Source organism: Oncorhynchus gorbuscha, linkage group LG09 (assembly GCF_021184085.1).
Source record: "Oncorhynchus gorbuscha isolate QuinsamMale2020 ecotype Even-year linkage group LG09, OgorEven_v1.0, whole genome shotgun sequence".
Lineage (NCBI taxonomy): Eukaryota > Metazoa > Chordata > Actinopteri > Salmoniformes > Salmonidae > Oncorhynchus > Oncorhynchus gorbuscha.
Genome location: NC_060181.1, coordinates 9,243,924 through 9,261,153, shown reverse-complemented (window position 1 = coordinate 9,261,153; position 17,230 = coordinate 9,243,924). Strand labels below are relative to the sequence as shown.

The window sequence follows — 17,230 nt, the reverse complement described above, 5'->3', positions numbered from 1 at the left end:
GTAGCTGGAAAAACACTTTTTCTGGGATGTACTATATTGTAATATCTTCCATTTTCATTAAATTAACACGAGTAGGCTACAACAACAAAAACGTCCCAATTCCCCATTTGCACCCTCCTCCAGAACAATGTACATTTTTGGAGAGTCACTATCCCCGGAAAGGGCTGTTCTGTGACACTTATTTCCCAGTTAAATTTTCTGTTATTCCGGTTTCCAAACGCGGCTTTTGTTTCACCAAACTTTCACAGGCTCGACTCCCTCTCCTCCGACGGATCAGGGAATGTATGGCTTTTTGTAAGGAACTCTCAATCTCTTTCTTTTCTTTTTCTTCTACCTCCTGTCTCGCATCCACTTCCTCTTTACGTTCCCCTTTAGCTGCTCTGTCCCTTTGTTGATCTCAGGGCCCCTGTTTCTCCTGTCTCTCTCTTCTGCTCTCTCTCTTTCTACCTCTCTTTCTACCTCTCTCTCTCTCTCTCTCTCTCTCTTTCTACCTCTCTCTCTCTCTTTCTACCTCTCTTTCTACCTCTACCTCTCTCTCTTTCTACCTCTCTCTCTCTTTCTACCTCTCTCTCTCTTTCTACCTCTCTCTCTCTCTTTCTACCTCTCTCTCTCTCTTTCTACCTCTCTCTCTCTCTTTCTACCTCTCTCTCTCTCTTTCTACCTCTCTCTCTTTCTACCTCTCTCTCTCTCTCTTTCTACCTCTCTCTCTCTCTTTCTACCTCTCTCTCTCTCTTTCTACCTCTCTCTCTCTCTTTCTACCTCTCTCTCTTTCTATCTTTCTTTCTACCTCTCTCTCTCTCTTTCTACCTCTCTCTCTTTCTATCTTTCTTTCTACCTCTCTCTCTCTTTCTACCTCTCTCTCTCTTTCTACCTCTCTCTCTCTTTCTACCTCTCTCTCTCTTTCTACCTCTCTCTCTCTTTCTACCTCTCTCTCTCTCTTTCTACCTCTCTCTTTCTACCTCTCTCTTTCTACCTCTACCTCTCTCTTTCTACCTCTACCCCTCTCTCTCTCTCTCTCTCTCTCTCTCTCTCTCTCTCGTCTCTCTCTCTCTCTCGTCTCTCTCTCTCTCTCTCTCTCTCTCTCGTCTCTCTTTGCTTTCTCTCGTGTATCACTACCCTGCTTCTCTCCCATGCTGGGTCCAATATATGACACAATCTACAATATACTGTAGATATATGATCATATATTGGAGCTAGCCTCCCAGGTACCAGGCTGCTATGGTTACCCTGAGATCAGATAGATACACTACCCCTAACCATGTCCCTGGCTGCCTTCCCCACACCACTGATAATAATAGACCTGTTTGTAGTCCAACTACCAGAGCCATATACACACATATGAGACTAGTAGAGATATGTTTGTATTTATGGCTCTTCCTGTTTGTATTTATGGCTCTTCCTGTTTGTATTTATGGCTCTTCCTGTTTGTATTTATGGCTCTTCCTGTTTGTATTTATGGCTCTTCCTGTTTGTATTTATGGCCCTTCCTGTGTGTGTATATATGGCTCTTCCTGTGTGTGTATATATGGCTCTTCCTGTGTGTGTATATATGGCTCTACCTACCTGTGTGTATATATGGCTCTACCTACCTGTGTGTATATATGGCTCTACCTACCTGTGTGTATATATGGCTCTACCTACCTGTGTATATATATGGCTCTACCTACCTGTGCGTATATATGGCTCTACCTACCTGTGTGTATATATGGCTCTACCCACTATAATTCAATGTCTCATCAAAATGCACACCATAATGCTCTTGGACAAAAACATTTGCTCTATATTATAGTAAACTCAGCAAAAATAGAAACGTCCCTTTACACCAGATACTGACTGTTACTTTTGATTTTGACCCCCCCCCCCGCCTTTGTTCAGGGAAACATTATTCCATTTCTGTTAGTCACATGTCTGTGGAACTTGTTCAGTTTATGTCTCAGCTGTTGAATCTTGTCATGTTCATACAAATATTTACACATTTTAAGTTCGCTGAAAATGAACACAGTTGACAGTGAGAGGACGTTTCTTTTTTTGCTGAGTTTAGGTCCAGTAGGATGCTTGTTTATATGAAGGTAAGACGGAATGTTTAGGTCTACTCACTTTGTACCCAGGGTCGCCATAAGGTCGCTATAAGGTCGCCATAAGGTCGCCATAATGTTTTCCCCATTGCCTACTGTATTCTTCAACAGCGGCCCAGTTGAGAAAGGTTCCCCCCAAAAAGCCGGACGGAGAGATCAAGCCCTACTCACTAACGGAGAGAGAAGGTGAGCCACCATTGACCTATGGACAGGAACACATACAGGCTAAACCCTAATGGGCCAGTTTCCCAGACCCAGATTAAGGCTAGTCCTGGATTAAAACCCATGTCATTGAGAATCTTCTTAGTCCAGGACTAGGTATAACCTGTGTCCAGGAAACTAGAAAAAAACTGGAATCCAGCCCATGTACAGTACATAGTAAACTGTAGCTAGAACATACACTACATGACCAAAAGTATGTGGACACCTGCTCGTCAAACATCTCATTCTAAAAACATGGGCATTAATATGGAGTTGGTCCACCCATTGCTGCTATAACAGCCTCCAGTCTTCTGGGAAGGCTTTCCATTAGATGTTGGAACATTGCTGCTATAACAGCCTCCAGTCTTCTGGGAAGGCTTTCCATTAGATGTTGGAACATTGCTGCTATAACAGCCTCCAGTCTTCTGGGAAGGCTTTCCATTAGATGATGGAACATTGCTGCTATAACAGCCTCCAGTCTTCTGGGAAGGCTTTCCACTAGATGTTGGAACATTGCTGCAGGGACTTGTTTCCATTCAGCCACAGGAACATTAGTGAGGTCGGGCACTGATGTTGGGCGATTAGGCCGGGCTCGCAGTCGCTGTTCCAATTCATCCCAAAGTTGTTCGATGGGGTTGAGATCAGGGCTCTGTGCAGGCAGTCAAGTTCTTCCACACCAATCTCGACAAACCATTTCTGTATGGACCTCACTTTGTGCATGGGGGCATTGTCATGCTGAAACAGGAAAGGACCTTCCCCTACCCAAAGTGTTGCCACAAAGTTGGAAGCACAGAATCATCTCAAATGTAATTCTTTGTTGAAATTTCCCTTCACTGGAACTAAGGGGCCTGAACCATGAAAACAGCCCCACACCAATTTTCCTCCTCCACCAAACTTTACAGTTGGTACTGTGCATTCGGGCAGGTAACGTTCTCCTGGCGTCCACCAAACCCAGATTCGTCCGTCGGACTGCCAGATGGTGAAGCGGGATTCATCAATCCAGAGAACGAGTTTCCACTGCTCCAGAGTCCATTGACGGTGGTGATCTTATGGGGACCACTCCAGCTGCTCGGCCATGGAAACCCATTTCATGAAGTTCCCAACGAACAGTCCTTGTGCTGACATTGTTTCCAGAGGCAGTTTGGAATTCGGTAGTGATTGTTACAACTGAGGACTGATTATTTTTATGCTCTACGCCACGGTGACACGTTGACATGTTGACGGTGACACGTTGACATGTTGACGGTGACACAGTGACATGTTGACGGTGACACGTTGACGGTGACACGTTAACACGTTGACACAGTGACACGGTGACACGTTGACACGGTGACGGTGACACGGTGACACGTTGACGGTGACACTGTGACACATTGACGGTGACACGGTGACACGGTGACACGGTGACGGTGACACGGTGACGGTGACACGGTGACGGTGACACGTTGACGGTGACACGGTGACACAGTGACACAGTGACACGGTGACACGTTGACGGTGACATGTTGACGGTGACACAGTGACACGTTGACGGTGACACGTTGACGGTGACGCGTTAACACGGTGACACGGTGACACGTTGACGGTGACATATTGACGGTGACATGTTGACGGTGACACGTTGACGGTGACACGTTGACGGTGACACGTTGACGGTGACATGTTGACGTTGACACGGTGACATGTTGACAGTGACATGTTGACGGTGAAATGGTGACACGTTGACGGTGACATGTTGACGGTGACACGGTGACATGTTGACGGTGACATGTTGACGGTGACATGTTGACGGTGACATGTTGACGGTGACACGTTGACGGTGACACGTTGATGGTGACACGTTGACGGTGACACGTTGACGGTGACATGTTGACGGTGACACATTGACGGTGACATGTTGACGGTGACGTTGACGGTGACACGTTGACATGTTGACGTTGACGGTGACATGTTGACAGTGACATGTTGACGGTGACACGGTGACACGTTGATGGTGACACGTTGACGGTGACACGTTGACTGTGACACGTTGACGGTGACATGTTGACGGTGACATGTTGACGGTGACACATTGACGGTGACATGTTGACGGTGACGTTGACGGTGACACGTTGACATGTTGACGTTGACGGTGACATGTTGACAGTGACATGTTGACGGTGAAACGGTGACACGTTGACGGTGACATGTTGACGGTGACACGGTGACACGTTGACGGTGACCCGTTGACGGTGACATGGTGACATGTTGACGGTGACGTTGACGGTGACACGTTGACATGTTGACGTTGACGGTGACATGTTGACAGTGACATGTTGACGGTGAAACGGTGACACGTTGACGGTGACCCGTTGACGGTGACATGTTGACACGTTGACGGTGACACATTGACGGTGACACGTTGACGGTGACACGTTGACGGTGACACGTTGACGGTGACGGTGACCACGTTAACACGTTGACACGGTGACACGTTGACACGTTGACACGTTGACGGTGACACGTTGACAGTGACATGTTGACGGTGACACGTTGACGGTGACACGGTGACATGTTGACGGTGACACGTTGACGGTGACACAGTGACACGGTGACACGTTGACAGTGACATGTTGACGGTGACATGTTGACGGTGACGTTGACGGTAACACGTTGACGGTGACACGGTGACACGTTGACGGTGACACGTTGACGGTGACATGTTGACAGTGACATGTTGACGGTGAAACGGTGACACGTTGACGGTGACATGTTGACGGTGACACGGTGACATGTTGACGGTGACATGTTGACGGTGACACGTTGACGGTGACATGTTGACAGTGACACGGTGACACGTTGACGGTGACATGTTGACAGTGACACGGTGACATGTTGACGGTGACATGTTGACGGTGACATGTTGACGGTGACATGTTGACGGTGACACGTTGACGGTGACACGTTGATGGTGACACATTGACGGTGACATGATGACGGTGACATGTTGACGGTGACACGGTGACATGTTGACGGTGACATGTTGACGGTGACATGTTGACGGTGACACGTTGACGGTGACATGTTGACACGGTGACACGGTGACATGTTGACGGTGACATGTTGACGGTGACATGTTGACGGTGACACGCTGACGGTGACATGTTGACGGTGACACGTTGACGGTGACATGATGACGGTGCCACGTTTACTCGTTGAAAGTCACTGAGCTCTTCAGTAAGACCATTCTACTGCCAATGTTTGTCTATGGAGATTGTGTGCTGTGTGCTTCGATTTTTATACACCTGTCAGCAAACGGGTATGGCTGAAATAGCCACTAATTTGAAGGGGTGTCCACATACTTTTGTATATATAGTGTTGAGCAGCGTGATCCAATTTACGTTGTACTAAAATACACAGTCGTGACATTGTATGACAGCCCGATGAAGATGCATATTATTTTCTCTGGAGTAAACATCATTACTTGTAGAGATATTTCCCACTTCATTGCACCCATTGTAAACACAGTGCTGTAGGGCGGTTGGCATCTGTGTGGCATCTATTCTGCCTGGTTAGGTCAGTTTAGTTTGAAAGCCACTGAGCCATTCACCAGGGTAAGCATTGATAACAGCTTTGTAAACATTAGAATGTACCGCCGACACTCATGGCTACTGTAGAACCTCTCTGTCCAATCACATTTCACAGTGTCTCTGTGCAGTTGGTTGGTTAGTCAAATGTACTGTAGAACCTCTCTGTCCAGTCACATTTCACAGTGTCTCTGTGCAGTTGGTTGGTTAGTCAAATGTACTGTAGAACCTCTCTGTCCAGTCACATTTCATATGTCTCTGTGCAGTTGGTTGGTTCATCTTCTGGCCTCAGTAAAATGTCACCATAGTTGGATAGAGTTTATATAACCATTGTTTATGAGTGGAGCAGTGAGATTCACGAACTCTTAATCAAATCTTGCTGTTTATGAATGTCTGTCAGAGACACTAGTCAGCCTAGTGATGATGCACTGTACTGAGATCAGTTTGTGTTAGATTCTGAATAATGTAGTAGCAGTGGTGCTCTGTTTGACAGTCGTCACTGTCTCTCTGTCCCCATCTCCCTCTGTGGTATTGTCTCCCCTCTCCCTCGTGGTATTGTCTCAAATGTACTGTAGAACCCCCTCCTCTCCTGGTTGGTTATTGTCTCTCAGTCCTCAGTGTCTCTGTATTGTCTAGAACCCCTTCTCACATTTCCTCGTTGGTATTGTCTCCCCTCTCCTCGTGGTATTGTCTCCCCAGTCATTTCCCTCTGTGGTATTGTCTCCCCCTCTCCCTCGTGGTATTGTCTAACCCCACGAACTCCCTTGCTGTTTATTGTCTCCCTAGTCAGCCTAGTGATGATTGTCTCCCCCTCGTTTGTGTATTGTTTCCCCCTCATGGTATTGTCTCCCCTCTCCCTCGTGGTATTGTCTCCCCCTCTCCCTCGTGGTATTGTCTCTCCCTCGTGGTATTGTCTCCCCCTCATGGTATTGTCTCTCCCTCATGGTATTGTCTCCCCCCCTCTCCATCATGGTATTCTCTCTCCCTCATGGTATTGTCTCTCCCTCTCCCTCATGGTATTCTCTCCCCCCTCATGGTATTCTCTCTCCCTCATGGTATTCTCTCTCCCTCATGGTATTGTCCTCATGGTATTCTCTCTCCCTCATGGTATTGTCTCTCCCTCTCCCTCATGGTATTCTCTCTCCCTCATGGTATTCTCTCTCCCTCATGGTATTGTCTCCCTCATGGTATTGTCTCTCCCTCATGGTATTGTCTCTCCCTCTCCATCATGGTATTGTCTCTCCCTCATGGTATTGTCTCCCCTCCTCTCCCTCATGGTATTCTCTCTCTCCTCATGGTATTCTCTCTCCCTCATGGTATCTCTCTCCCTCATGGTATTCTCTCTCCCTCATGGTATTCTCTCTCCTCATGGTATTCTCTCATGGTATTCTCTCTCCCTCATGGTATTCTCTCTCCTCATGGTATTCTCTCTCCCTCATGGTATTCTCTCTCCATCGCGGTTTTATCTCCAGCTGTGCGAGAGGAGCAGAAGGCTCTTCCCTGGCCTTTGTGTCGCCACGCGGCTCCTCCACTCTCTCACCTATTGTCGGTATCCTCCCCGTGCTCCCCAAGCAGGGGCCGCCAGCGTCCCGATCCGGCCCTGGCCCCGGCACCTGCCCCTGGGGCCAACAGGGGCCCGAACCCCCACCCTCCACTCATCAACAGCCTCAACTGCAGGGCAAAGCGCACCAGGTATGGTATTCCCGAGAACAGGTCCCGAAATGTCCTTGTTTTCCAGGAATCTCGGTTAAAGAAAGAAGCAGAGGGAATTATCCGACGTGGGAATTTTTGGGAACGTTACGTGAAATTTGCAACCTTACTTCTACTACTTGACTGAAAACTCTATGTAACTGAACCCAGGATTGTGGGAGAGGTGCAACAGCAGTATATCTGAATGTCAGAGTGTGTTCTATGCTGAGGGCCTGTCTGTGTCTCTGCCAGGGTTGGAGGGCTTGGCAACGGGACGCAGCATTCCTCTCATTAAGAGTATTGTTTCCATGCAAAAGAGCCAGCCTCAGGGCACTGTGTGTACATCCCAAATGGCAGACTGTTCCCTTTCTACTATCTAGGGAATAGTGTGCCATTTGGGACAGGACCCTGGGTAAAGTGCCTTCTCTCTGATTCCAAGCCTCCTGCTCTCTCTCTCTTCTCTCTAATTGTCCTGCGTGACCAGAAGTGCTCTCTCTCTCCTCTCTAATTGTCCTGCGTGACCAGAACTGCTCTCTCTCTCTCTCCTCTCTAATTGTCCTGTGTGACCAGAACTGCTCTCTCTCCTCTCTAATTGTCCAGTGTGACCAGAAGTGCTCGCTCTCTCTCCTCTCTAATTGTCCTGCGTGACTAGAAGTGCTCTCTCTCTCTCCTCTCTAACTGTCCTGCGTGACCAGAAGTGCTCTCTCTCTCCTCTCTAATTGTCCTGCGTGACCAGAACTGCTCTCTTCTCTCTAACTGTCCTGCGTGACCAGAAGTGCTCTCTCTCTCTCTCCTCTCTAATTGTCCTGCGTGACCAGAACTGCTCTCTTTCTCTCCTCTCTAATTGTCCTGTGTGACCAGAAGTGCTCTCTCTCTCCTCTCTAATTGTCCTGCGTGACCAGAAGTGCTCTCTCTCTCCTCTCTAATTGTCCTGTTTGACCAGAAGTGCTCTCTCTCTCCTCTCTAATTGTCCTGCGTGACCAGAAGTGCTCTCTCTCTCCTCTCTAATTGTCCTGCGTGACCAGAAGTGCTCTCTCTCTCCTCTCTAATTGTCCTGCGTGACCAGAAGTGCTCTCTCTCTCCTCTCTAATTGTCCTGTTTGACCAGAAGTGCTCTCTCTCTCCTCTCTAATTGTCCTGCGTGACCAGAAGTGCTCTTTTTCTCTCCTCTCTAATTGTCCTGCGTGACCAGAAGTGCTCTCTCTCTCCTCTCTAATTGTCCTGTTTGACCAGAAGTGCTCTCTCTCTCCTCTCTAATTGTCCTGTGTGACCAGAAGTGCTCTTTTTCTCTCCTCTCTAATTGTCCTGCGTGACCAGAAGTGCTCTCTCTCTCCTCTCTAATTGTCCTGTTTGACCAGAAGTGCTCTCTCTCTCCTCTCTAATTGTCCTGTGTGACCAGAAGTGCTCTCTCTCTCTCCTCTCTAACTGTCCTGCGTGACCAGAACTGCTCTCTCTCTCCTCTCTAATTGTCCTGTGTGACCAGAAGTGCTCTCTCTGTCCTCTCTAATTGTCCTGCATGACCAGAACTGCTCTCTCTCCTCTCTAATTGTCCTGTGTGACCAGAAGTGCTCTCTCTCTCCTCTCTAATTGTCCTGTGTGACCAGAACTGCTCTCTCTCTCCTCTCTAATTGTCCTGCGTGACCAGAACTGCTCTCTCTCTCTCTCCTCTCTAATTGTCCTGTGTGATCAGAAGTGAACCCCCCTCTCTCTCTCCTCTCTACCAGGGGAGTTTAGTCGTTCAACCTTTCCTAGTTGCGTTGGCGGTCGGACCATAAATTGGAGTTTTCTGGATTGTCCTGCGTGACCAGAAGTGCTCTCTCTCTCTGGCCTGTCTTTCTAAACACTGTTTCTCTATGTCTGTCTTTCTTTCTCTTGTTCTCTCGTTTGTGTTCACCATCCCCTTTTATTTCATTTGTCCACTCACAAATACAATCATCTAATCCTCCTCCTTCCTCACATCCTCCTCTCTCTGGCTCTCTGTAGTCATATTCCTCCTCCTCCTCCATCGTTAACATGAGGACAGTTCCCTTAACCGACTTGTCGCAGCTCAGCTTCCATTGACCACCTTGTGACTCTCCCCCACCACAGTCTGACTCACATGGTTTTGACCTTTTTTAAAAGGAAGGACTGTGGTTTTTTTTAGCCTGTTAGCTAGCCTATGTCTGCATCCCAATCCTCCAACCTTCTCTTCAAGTGTATACTTTGCACACTTTCCGTCATGGATTTAACAATGGTGGAACCCCCCGCCCCCACCCCCGATGTTTACACGAACATTGATAAATCCATGACAGGGACGATCAGGATGCCACCTACCGGTCTGTCATGGATATACTGTGTTTAACCCACTGTCATGGCCAGGGAGTTTAGTATTATTTCAATGATTCATTTACTATGAAACAGAAGGGATAGGACTCCCTATGTCTGTTAGAAGTCGTTCAACCTTTCCTAGTTGCGTTGGTCGTCCCGTTGAGGGACTTATGATGCTGCCTGTAACCTGTTTTTGCCTGACGTTTTCTAGAAGAAGTTATTAAAACTTATCTCCCAACAAAATGAGAAAAGTGAGATTTCTTTCTGTTCAACCTGGTCCGTTAACCCATTTTGGAGCTTGTATTTCACTAATAGTTTGACCTTTAACCTAAAATACTCTCAATAAAAAATGTACTAGGCTACTAAAATAACACTAGACCAGGCTTTTGTAGTCATATTCATTGTACAGCAGTTATCGTGTGTATTTATTAATTACAATTTTTCTCACAATAGTCTTTTTCAATTTTATTTTTTATCAAACTTGACTTGTCACATTGTCATGGAAACATGTGGCCAATAAGAAACATTACCTAGAATTTGATATTGACCAGTTTTTTTTAACCCACTATCAGGCACAACTTGTTCCACAGTTAACTCCTCCCCCACTGACTCTAAGCATCTATTCTGACATCACATGGTTTTGACCTTTTGTTATTGTATGTATGAGTTGTCAAGCATTCACTTTATACCTTTGTTTTTTGCTAATTATGTTTTCATTTTGTGTTTTTCTTATGTTGAATTCTGTTGCAGTTTTTTCCCATTCAAACTGTTCCAATTCCTTCTCAGTTTTTCCTTGGTCCTGTACTACCCTGTTTCTGTCTCGCTCCCTACCTCATTGCTCCCACATCCTTCTCTGTGCCCTGTTCTCTCCTGTAACCCACTTTTCTTTTCTTTTTACATTCCCTTGCTCTTCCCTGCTCCCATCCCCTGTAGACCAGTAGCCAACAGGGCCTGTTTGCCAGGGAAACCTGTTCTACAGCCGCCACGTTCAACACCCGGGGCTTTGGTCAGTTGTTGGAGACACAGACCAGAACATCTTCAAACTGCCAGGTAACCAGATTTGATTGAGAGAGCCCTAGGGACCCTGGCTAAAAGTAGTGCACTACATAGGGAATAGGGTAACCATTTGGGACAAACTACATTACCCAGCAAGCCCATGGATATACTGTGTGGTCCATTCTGACCTCTGACCTGTTAGTGCTGTGTGTCTCCTCAGGTTTGAGACCAGTGTTGAGAGACAGAGAGACTGACATCGGAGGACAGTTAACCCAGAGAGCCACTGGGACACAGAGACAGGTTGGACAGTTCCAAGGAGTCCTAACTCACCCCCACATAGAAACACTATTAGAAGACTATACATCTCACAGATGTGGTTAACCCACGGCAGACCAGGTAGCCCAGTGGTTAGAGCGTTGGACAAGTTCCTGACAAGTTAACCCAAATCTGTAACCCACTGTTCTGTTAACCCACCCTGAACAGGCAGTTAACCCACTGTTCCTAGGCCGTCATTGAAAATAAGAATTTGTTCTTAACCGACTTGCCTAGTTAAATACAAAAATAAAACAGACTGTACATCATAAATGTATGTAGTGGATTGGAAAGGCATTGAATAGTGGGCGGATACAATAGTGGGCGGATACAATAGTGGGCGGATACAATAGTGGGCGGATACAATAGTGGGCGGATACAATGGTGGGCGGATACAATGGTGGGCGGATACAATGGTGGGCGGATACAATGGTGGGCGGATACAAATGAATGGTGTATAAACCTGAATTACAGAAGACTTGTGTTTTGACAATGACCTTTTCTTTGTTCTCTGCGGCACACAAATGATTTATCTTCCTACTTTACTCTCTCTGTTTCTCTATCACACTCATCACCTCCATCATGCCTCTTCTTCTTCTCTCTCCATCCCTCCATTTCAACCAGGTCCCTGCGTATATACAGTGAGCTACAGAAAGTATTGGGGACAATGACACATCTGTTGTTTTGGCTCTGGACTCCAGCACTTTGATATGATACAATGACGATGAGGTTAAAGTGCAGACTGTCAGCTTTAAGTTGAGGGTATTTTCATCCATACCGGGGTGAACTGTTTAGAAATTACAGCACTTTTTGGACATAGTCCCCCGATTTTAGGGGATCAAAAGTATTCGGACAAATTCAGTTGTGATGTGCAAAGTCACTGTCCCAATCATTTTGGTCTCTCCCACCTCTGCCCCCATCCAGGAAGGAGCCGCCCCCGTCCAGGAAGGAGCCGCCCCCGTCCAGGAAGGAGCCGCTCCGTGCCCAGACCATCATGATGACCACCAGAGAACCAGACAGACAGGCCGAGACGGAGACCAAGGTGCTGGAGAAGGGGCTCCGGAAGGGGTTAGCAGGAGAGCCCTTTCCAGGAAGGGGTAGGGGAGAAGGAGGTGGGCCTCTGGAGGTGGTTGAGAAGGTACCATCGGAGCCTGAGAGGGACAGAGGAGGAGGAAGCTCCTGGGGAGTAGGAGGAGGGCCCCTGGTGGTGGTTGAGAAGGTACCATCGGAGCCTGAGAGGGACAGAGGTAGAGGAGGAAGCTCCTGGGGAGTAGGAGGAGGGCCCCTGGTGGTGGTTGAGAAGGTACCATCGGAGCCTGAGAGGGACAGAGGTAGAGGAGGAAGCTCCTGGGGAGTAGGAGGAGGGCCCCTGGTGGTGGTTGAGAAGGTACCATCGGAGCCTGAGAGGGACAGAGGTAGAGGAGGAAGCTCCTGGGGAGTAGGAGGAGGGCCCCTGGTGGTGGTTGAGAAGGTGCCATCGGAGCCTGAGAGGGACAGAGGTAGAGGAGGAAGCTCCTGGGGAGTAGGAGGAGGGCCCCTGGTGGTGGTTGAGAAGGACCATCAAAGCCTGAGAGGGACATGGGGACAGGAGGGTGGTCGTGGATGCTGGGAGAGAGCTGCTGTAACACAGCCCAGTGGGCCAGGCAGGACTATAGAAACACCAGACCCTGGTGACGCACATGGACAGACGGACAAACAGACTGATGATTAGGGATCAAGAGAAAAGAGATGAGAGGAGGAAGCCACATATGGATACAGATGAAGAGAATGGAGAGATAAAAAGAGAAGAAATCCAATCCTCCTGCACTTCTCTTCATCCCTCTTTCCTGATAACTAATTAGTGGTACTATGTTTATAACGAGACAAAATGAGTGAGGGGTTTGGTCGGTACGCAGCAATAGTCAGCCAGATGTCTCTTATCACTGAGTGTTGTATCTGTCCCAAATGGCACCCTTTTTAGTGCACTACTTTCTGCCAGAGCCAAGGTCGTAGGGTGCCATTTGGGATGTACATAGACCGGGTGAGAGTGTAACATGATGGGTTACAGCGCAGTGATCAGAATGTGGCAGTGAATGGCGAAGTGGCAATGGGAGCCATGCTTGAAATTCCATTCGACTTGCGTTTACCAGACATATTTTATGGCACCTTAATTCATCTTGTTGTAACTATTTCATTCAAATGCATGTTTTTGTTTTTTTTTAATCTGAAGAGAAAGTATTATTCTATGAGTGGCAATGTTTTTTTACCCTATAAATAAATTGGCTACACAGACGTTCACAGACACGGACTTGTCCCTAATGTTGGAATAGCATTATGAGTTAGCCCTGTGTTATGTATTATAAATCAGAATCAATGAAATGTTCAATCAAATCCCCTCCACAATAATAGTCTGTTGAACCAGCTGCAGCGCTCTTTACTGGCTAAGTGGGTTCAGTACTACCACTAAACCTCAGACTTGTCAGTACAAAACAGGGTTGTGTTCATTAGGCACCAAATGGAAGAACATTTTGAAACAAACAGGGAGGAACTACTTGGATTTATCCAATAAGAAATGGCGATATTTGTTTTCTGTTTGAAAACGTTTTGCTACAGTGTGCCCTAATTAACACAACCCTGCTTCGGTTAATTCCTCCCCACAGACAGTAAACAGATTTATATCATCACTAAAACATTGGTGCCCTGATGACATGTTAAACATGGAACTAGTCAGTACCCCGGTCAAGACAGGAACTCATTGGAGATCTTTCATTTCTTCATCACTCCCAAATGACCAAATTGGGATGGCACGGCCCAATTAAAGTTCCCTTTTCCTTGGCTTTGGAATGGCACGGCCCAATTAAAGTTCCCTTTCCTCTGCTTTGGAATGGTACGGCCCAATTAAAGTTCCCTTTCCTCGGCTTTGGAATGGTACGGCCCAATTAAAGTTCCCTTTCCTCGGCTTTGGAATGGTACGGCCCAATTAAAGTTCCCTTTCCTCGGCTTTGGAATGGTACGGCCCAATTAAAGTTCCCTTTCCTCGGCTTTGGAATGGTACGGCCCAATTAAAGTTTTGAATTACGGCTATTACTAATTCATGTACAGAGGGGACTGACTGAAAGGACAAAACATTAAGAACACCTTCCTGATATTGAGTTGTCTTGCCCTTTCACCCTCTGAATGGCACACACACACAAACCACGTCTCAATTGTCTCAATGCTTAAAAATCCTTCTTTAACCCGTCTCCTCCTCTACTCTGATTAAAGTGGATTTAACAAGTGACATCAATAAGGGATCATAGACTGACCAGGGGAATCCAGGTGAAAGCTGTTATGGAAAGAGCAGATGTTCTTAATGTTGTATACAATCAGCATATGTCAACGTGTATCATTAACCCAGACAGAAAGTGCAACAGACTGCTCACGGTGACTGTATCATTAACCCAGACAGAAAGACCAACACAGACTGCTCACGGTCACCATCGAAACTGACTCCAAGGCTTTCTTCTTGCTATTTGTTTTTGTTGTCTAGGAGTCGTGTTCCATGATGATGCATACAGCACGTCCCGTCCATCTGGCTCTTTCCTCTTGTCATGACACGTACTGACAGGCTTGGTATCCCGGCAACACTTCCACAAGCTAAGACCATATAAGTATAATCTATAGAAGGGGCTTAGGAAACTCCATCCCATTATGCCATCATTGACTTGAATGGGGCAGTTCATTCTAAAGATTCTATTTGTAATGGGTCGCACAGCTTGAATGGGGCGGTTCATTCTAAAGATTCTATTTGTGAATGGGGCGGTTCATTCTAAAGATTCTATTTGTAATGGGTCACACAGCTTGAATGGGGCGGTTCATTCTAAAGATTCTATTTGTAATGGGTCACACAGCTTGAATGGGGCGGTTCATTCTAAAGATTCACACAGCTTGAATGGGGCGGTTCATTCTAAAGATTCTATTTGTAATGGGTCACACAGCTTGAATGGGGCGGTTCATTCTAAAGATTCACACAGCTTGAATGGGGCGGTTCATTCTAAAGATTCTATTTGTAATGGGTCACACAGCTTGAATGGGGCGGTTCATTCTAAAGATTCTATTTGTAATAGGTCACACAGCTTGAATGGGGCGGTTCATTCTAAAGATTCTATTTGTAATGGGTCACACAGCTTGAATGGGGTGGTTCATACTAAAGATTCTATTTGTAATGGGTCGCACAGCTTGAATGGGGCGGTTCATTCTAAAGATTCTATTTGTAATGGGTCGCACAGCTTGAATGGGGCGGTTCATTCTAAAGATTCTATTTGTAATGGGTCACACAGCTTGAATGGGGCGGTTCATTCTAAAGATTCACACAGCTTGAATGGGGCGGTTCATTCTAAAGATTCTATTTGTAATGGGTCACACAGCTTGAATGGGGCGGTTCATTCTAAAGATTCACACAGCTTGAATGGGGTGGTTCATTCTAAAGATTCTATTTGTAATGGGTCACACAGCTTGAATGGGGCGGTTCATTCTAAAGATTCTATTTGTAATGGGTCGCACAGCTTGAATGGGGCGGTTCATTCTAAAGATTCTATTTGTAATGGGTCACACAGCTTGAATGGGGCGATTCATTCTAAAGATTCAATTTGTAATGGGTCACACAGCTTGAATGGGGCGGTTCATTCTAAAGGTTCTATTTGTAATGGGTCACACAGCTTGAATGGGGCGGTTCATTCTAAAGGTTCTATTTGTAATGGGTCACACAGCTTGAATGGGGCGGTTCATTCTAAAGGTTCTATTTGTAATGGGTCACACAGCATGGCATAGAACATGTAGAACACAGCGTGGTTCATTCTAAAGGTTCTATTTGTAATGGGTCACACAGCATGGCACATAGAACATGTAGAACACAGCGTGGTTCATTCTAAAGGTTCTATTTGTAATGGGTCACACAGCATGGCACATAGAACATGTAGAACACAGCGTGTTAAGTTATTGCTCTCACTGAACAACCGCACCAACGCTTAAAGTCCAAGGACTACTGTCACATGTACAAAAATCTGGATTTATTTTTCTTTAAAATAGTCTGACAACCAACATTTAACACGAGGTTCAGTACAAACAAATGATACATTTGAAATAAATCATATCCTTTGTTTATTCAGATTTCTGTTTAAAATATTTACATTACATTTACATTTACATTTAAGTCATTTAGCAGACGCTCTTATCCAGAGCGACTTACAAATTGGTGCATTCACCTTATGGCATCCAGTGGAACAGTCACTTTACAATAGTGCATCTAAATCTTAAAGGGGGGGGGAAGGGGTGAGAAGGATTACTTATCCTATCCTAGGTATTCCTTAAAGAGGTGGGGTTTCAGGTGTCTCCGGAAGGTGGTGATTGACTCCGCTGTCCTGGCATGAAGTGTTGAGGGTTTCTCTCTGTCTCTCTTGGTTTCCCAGGATTAAATGGAGTCCGTTGTCATATACTGTTCAGAACACTGCAGTCATGTAAAGAACTGCATCAAACCAACACTGAGTTCCGTTTGCCACAGCCTGATGGGACATTCCCTACTTGGGTACAAAGTTACTGTGAGACGGCCTACTTGGAAGCGATACAGCTTTTGAATGATCTTGTAGTGCCAAATTATTTACGATCTAGAAACAAATTGTCTGTTTTGATGTGTTAATAAAACCATTAATCTGAGGGATGTATTTGAAGGAAACTGCTCCCCCCCCCAAGAGTCTTTAAAAAGGTTACTTCCTTGAGCGAGCCTCTATCAGTGTGAACTGTGTTGGGTTTCACTTACACTATACACGCTATACACACTATACACGCTACACACTATACACACTACACTATTATATACACTACACACTACACTACACACACTACATACACTACACACTTATATACACTACACACTACATACACTATACACTACATACTATACACTACACACACTATATACTACACACACTACACACTACACACTATAAACTATACACTACACACACTACACTATATACACTATACGGCACCTTCAGAACGTGTTCACACCTAGACTTTTTCCACATTTTGTTGTTAGAGCCTGAAATTTAAAAATGATTCAATTAAGATT

At 46.1% G+C, this 17,230-nt stretch overlaps 2 protein-coding genes across 3 annotated transcripts in view; both read left to right on the top strand.

Moving 5' to 3' along the window:
- LOC124043077 (alpha-tubulin N-acetyltransferase 1-like) overlaps positions 1–11,059 on the top strand; it is a 72,339-nt gene extending 61,280 nt beyond the window's left edge. Inside the window, exons 8-11 of the mRNA XM_046361249.1 lie at positions 2,187–2,261; positions 7,315–7,534; positions 10,779–10,887; positions 11,054–11,059. Of these exons, the coding sequence (XP_046217205.1) occupies positions 2,187–2,261; positions 7,315–7,534; positions 10,779–10,887; positions 11,054–11,059 (410 nt within the window). The remainder of the gene's footprint in view (positions 1–2,186; positions 2,262–7,314; positions 7,535–10,778; positions 10,888–11,053) is intronic.
- A 6-nt stretch (positions 11,060–11,065) lies between these two features.
- Positions 11,066–13,417, top strand: LOC124043144. 2 transcript variants are annotated; one of them, XM_046361377.1, is made up of 3 exons: positions 11,066–11,133; positions 12,070–12,283; positions 12,365–13,417. In XM_046361377.1, the coding sequence occupies exons 2-3, from the start codon at positions 12,140–12,142 to the stop codon at positions 12,854–12,856; spliced, it is 636 nt and encodes a 211-aa protein (XP_046217333.1). In that variant the 5' UTR covers positions 11,066–11,133; positions 12,070–12,139; the 3' UTR covers positions 12,857–13,417. The 2 variants fall into 2 exon arrangements, with proteins under 2 accessions (XP_046217333.1, XP_046217332.1); XM_046361376.1 differs by having other exon boundaries at positions 12,070–13,417.
- The last annotated feature ends 3,813 nt before the right edge of the window (positions 13,418–17,230 follow it).